At 41.5% G+C, this 4,505-nt stretch overlaps 1 protein-coding gene across 1 annotated transcript; it reads left to right on the top strand.

The window, feature by feature from the left end:
• The first annotated feature begins 455 nt into the window (after positions 1-455).
• On the top strand, positions 456-4,098 carry LOC121585181 (transcriptional activator protein Pur-beta). The gene has a single exon (XM_041901579.2). The coding sequence runs from the start codon at positions 521-523 to the stop codon at positions 1,412-1,414; it is 894 nt and encodes a 297-aa protein (XP_041757513.1). The 5' UTR covers positions 456-520; the 3' UTR covers positions 1,415-4,098.
• Positions 4,099-4,505: the final 407 nt, after the last annotated feature.

Here is a 4,505-nt window from a genome sequence, read left to right as displayed (position 1 = left end):
GACCTCATGGCTTGGTTTTCTGCTCTGACATGCACTGTCAGAGCAGAAATCATGTCCAATCAATTAAATTTACCACAAGTGGACTACAATCAAGTTGTAGAAACATCTGAAGGATGATCAATGGAAACAGGATGTACCTGAACTCAATTTTGAGTCTCATAGCAAAGGGTCTGAATACTTATGTAAATAAGGTATTTCTGTATTTTACTTTTAATACATTTGCTAAAATGTATAAAAACCTGTTTTCACGTTGTCATTATGGGGTATTGTGTGTAGATTGATGAGTAAACATTAAAAAAAAAAAAAAAAAAATTAGAATAAGGCTGTAACGTAACATAAATAAACTAGCTACGCCATCAAATATGTAATTAAAAGTCTAAATATCTTATTCTGTTTATTATGTGTTATGTATTATATGCAGAGTAATTGTTTATTTTAAGTTGGGTGCGTTATTCAACACAACCACAGCAAGCGGGTACGGTCAGAACGTGGGAAGGAGAGAAGCTGGCTGGTAGAGAAGATGGCGGATGGGGACAGTGGGAGTGAGCGCAGTGGTGGCGGGTTTCAGCACTATCAGCGGGATCAGGAGACCCAGGAGCTAGCCTCAAAGCGGCTGGACATCCAGAACAAACGGTTCTACCTGGATGTAAAGCAGAATGTGAAGGGCAGGTTCATCAAAATAGCCGAGGTCGGCGCAGGGGGCTCGAAAAGTCGACTGACCCTTTCCATGTCAGTCGCCGCGGAGTTCCGTGACTACCTGGGGGATTTCATAGAACACTACGCCCAACTTGGGCCTAGCAGCCCCGAGCAGATCGCTCAGTCATCAGGCGGGGATGACAGTGGGCCTAAGCGGGCCTTGAAGAGTGAGTTCCTAGTTCGAGAGAACAGAAAATACTACCTCGATCTGAAAGAGAACCAGCGGGGGAGGTTTCTCCGGATCAGGCAGACCGTCAACCGAGGACCCGGGTTCGGAGTAGGAGGTGGCGGAGTCCCAGGTGGCATGCAATCCGGACAAACCATCGCCCTCCCGGCCCAAGGGTTAATAGAGTTCCGTGACGCCCTTGCCAAACACATAGACGACTACGGGGGAGATGACGAAGAACTCGCCTGTGGCGGAGGAGCAGGGGACTACAGCGAGCTTCCGGAGGGCACCTCTATCATGGTGGACTCCAAACGGTTCTTCTTTGACGTGGGATCCAACAAATACGGAGTTTTCATGAGGGTGAGCGAAGTCAAACCCAGCTATAGAAACTCCATCACTATTCCGTTCAAAGCGTGGGGCAAGTTTGGAGGAGCGTTCTCCCGTTATGCCGAAGGGATGAAAGAGAAACAGGAGAGACAGAAGGATAAAATGTTTGAAAAGAGACCAGGAGGAGCAGAAGAAGAGTCGGAGGTAGACTATGCAGATGATTAATTGATCAAGCGGGCTGTGCGATCAAGCTGTCAACGTGAAGCAAAGCTTGGATAGAATAACTACTATTTTGTGCATGACAAATTGAATTTTAATGATAAACTGTGGCGTAAGTAAAGTATATTTGACTGAGAAATACTGTCTATATTAAGAGAGGATCTAAATTTGTGCTCAGAAGTTTAGAACCATGGGTTTGTGCTAGCTAAACGAGTAAAATTAGCTTGTCAGCTCATATAACGTTAGCTCTTGGTCTTGACTATGAGATTTCCAATTGACAAAAAGTAAATACTTTTGTACATGTAATAACCCCACTCATGTAGCCCAGCAAATCCAGTCTCACAATGTTTCACAACATGACATTAGCCTACTGGTCTCATTTACCAGTAGAATATCTATTTTTAACTCTAAAGAACACATTTAGACCGGAACTATGTGCTATATTTGATAAGAAAGTGAAAATGTGGTGTGTTGCTGAGCAAAGAGATGTGAAGCTCATCATTTCCCAATACATTGCTGTGTGTTCTGTGGCTCTTATGGTTGTATAAAGACCCGTTGTATTGTTTTGGAAGAATCTGAATCATTGTCCCAACACCAGCCTGGGACACAGAATTGGGCAGACAGAACAGTGAGCAAAACAGCCTGGTCCCAGATCGGTTTGCGCTGTCAGTGTCTTGCCAACTCCTGGGTCCAGGCTAAGCAAGACAACCACACAGACCTGGTTCAGTGACATATAGGCCCTAGAGACAGGCAGCATCATAAGTGAACAGCTCCATTGGTTGGTAGGGGGTTCATCATGACCACATGAGTGGCTGCATGCTGGGTCATGAATTGAAAAGCAGGGGATTCCCTCACCCTCCTTTAGGCTATATTGCTGCTCAGCTCCCATAGTAGATGGTTGTTATACTGGCTGATGATACTCACAGAATCTCTGTTCTCTCGGGCCTGTGCCTGTAGGGATGATATATGATCTATCTATGGACATTTTAGTAGGACGAGACCTGTGTGTGCTCTGTATTGTCAACCACAAGGATAGGAGGGAGGCCTGTATGTCAAATCCAGCAATCTGTTAGATTTTGGTGACTCAGATTGAAGGTGGCACACTAGGCCCTGTTGAGGCCCCAGGGATTCTGCTAAAGCTAGCATGTCTGGCACTGGTCTTTGCTTTTAGGGACGGTTTCCCGGACACAAGTTAAACCTAGCCCTGGACTAAAAATCATGCTCAATTGAGAATCTCTATTTAAATAGATCAGTAGTCCAGGACTAGACTGAATCCGGTCCGAGAAACTGGGCCTTACAGTTTAACATTGATACTGGGCACGATTAATTAAAAAAGGGATATGTCTTAATGACAAGTTTAGGATAAGTCACTTAGGCTGCGTTTAGACAGGCAGTCCAATTCTGATATTTATTTTCACTAATTGGTATTCTGACCAATCAGATCAGCTCTGAAAAAGATCTGATGTGAAAAGATCTGATGTGATTGGTCAAATTAGTGGGGAAAAAGGTCAGAATTGGGTTGCCTGTCAAAACGCAGTCTTGGATTCATGAACTCTGATCATGTACGACTGAAAGAAACTTCAGTATGATTGTCAAATTGGTGCTGTCCTAAATATACTGAAGGAGATATACTCACAAAAAGATCAACTATAGATATAATTATTTTTCAAATAAATATATTGAAATATGTCATATATATATATATATATATATATATATATATATATATGACATATATAGATATATTCAATACATTTTACATTTTATATATTGCTGCCTAAAGTAAACTGGCGTAAGCTATTTAAACACTAAAGCTTGGATGCAATCATCCAGGGAAATATTTCATACCTGTTTTTTTCTAACATTTTATTTTATTCTGTGAGAGTAAAATAAAGAGCATAGAAAACAATATTGAAGTACTAACAAACGCAAACATTCTTTTCTTTTGCATATTCTGATTGCTGTATGTTGGTATTTATCTTATTTTGGGGGGGCAGCCTAGATTGAATTAAAATTGACAATGACAAAAAAAGAATCAAAAGTTTTATTGTCAACATACATAAAATCATGGCATTCGTAACCTTGTTCAGGAAATGACATCTTCAACAACAACAAAACAACCACCATCCCATTTGTGTGAACCATAGAGATAGATAGAGGACTCATCTTTATATCTGTGCTATTTTAGCGTTTGTGACAGCATGGGCAGCGCCCTTGAGGCAATCCCCATTTTGAAGTGGTCCATTTTCTTCTTCACGATTGGCTCATCCCTACTGATGACCTGACTGGACATGACTCCAACAGGGTCATCAGGAGGGATCAGCCAATAAAGTTGGAAGTCCCACCCAGTTGACTACATTAAAATGGTGGAGGCCCTCAATGGCGCTGCCTATGCTTAAACTGCCTTTTGGCCAGTAGAGGCCTCTATCATTCTCTATGGTGTGACCCTCTTCCTGTTGGTTTTACTTTACCCTTCAACACAGCAGGAGAGAATTTGTCATACAAAAAACAATCGTAGCAATCTTTTTTTTTTCTACTGATAAAAAAAATGTATGTATACAGACACACACGTTTGAAGTAAAACCTTATTCCTGTACTGTGTTATGTGAAATGGCAGCTGTTTCCCTCATGTGTTCTGCTGTAATATTTTACCAAGTTCCTTTTAACGTAAATAAAAAGTTATTTGCTGAGGACAAGTGTTTTCTTTCCCCCATCCAACAAATCAGATTCCACAATCATAGATGAATTTTTATGTCCTCAATATGTGGGCTAGGCTGTGTTGTTTCTTTGGGCAGATTTGCTGTGGTAAGAAACTGAGGTTAGAGAATTGGAGGTCTTGTACAGCAACAGGTGTGGAATGCCAATTGAAGCAATCTCACAGAATAGAAGGCATGGGATGACACAAGGGATACCCCATTCAACCTTCTTACAGGGTGCACTCACGTGTTTAAGTGTATTAGATAAGGTTGACAATATTACCACAATATGAGAATTGAGCCCTGTCCAGAAACAACCCTTACATACTTGATTCATGTAGATCTAAAATAATTTGATGGGTGTAAACAACATGGCTATAGCCACATCTTGCCTTCTGATA

Source organism: Coregonus clupeaformis, chromosome 16, assembly GCF_020615455.1.
Source record: "Coregonus clupeaformis isolate EN_2021a chromosome 16, ASM2061545v1, whole genome shotgun sequence".
Lineage (NCBI taxonomy): Eukaryota > Metazoa > Chordata > Actinopteri > Salmoniformes > Salmonidae > Coregonus > Coregonus clupeaformis.
This window is presented reverse-complemented; position numbering and strand designations above follow the sequence as displayed.

Bases quoted from the DNA above. Each gene is read 5' to 3' on its own strand.
- LOC121585181 (XM_041901579.2), top strand. From the start codon at position 521: ATGGCGGATGGGGACAGTGGGAGTGAGCGCAGTGGTGGCGGGTTTCAG.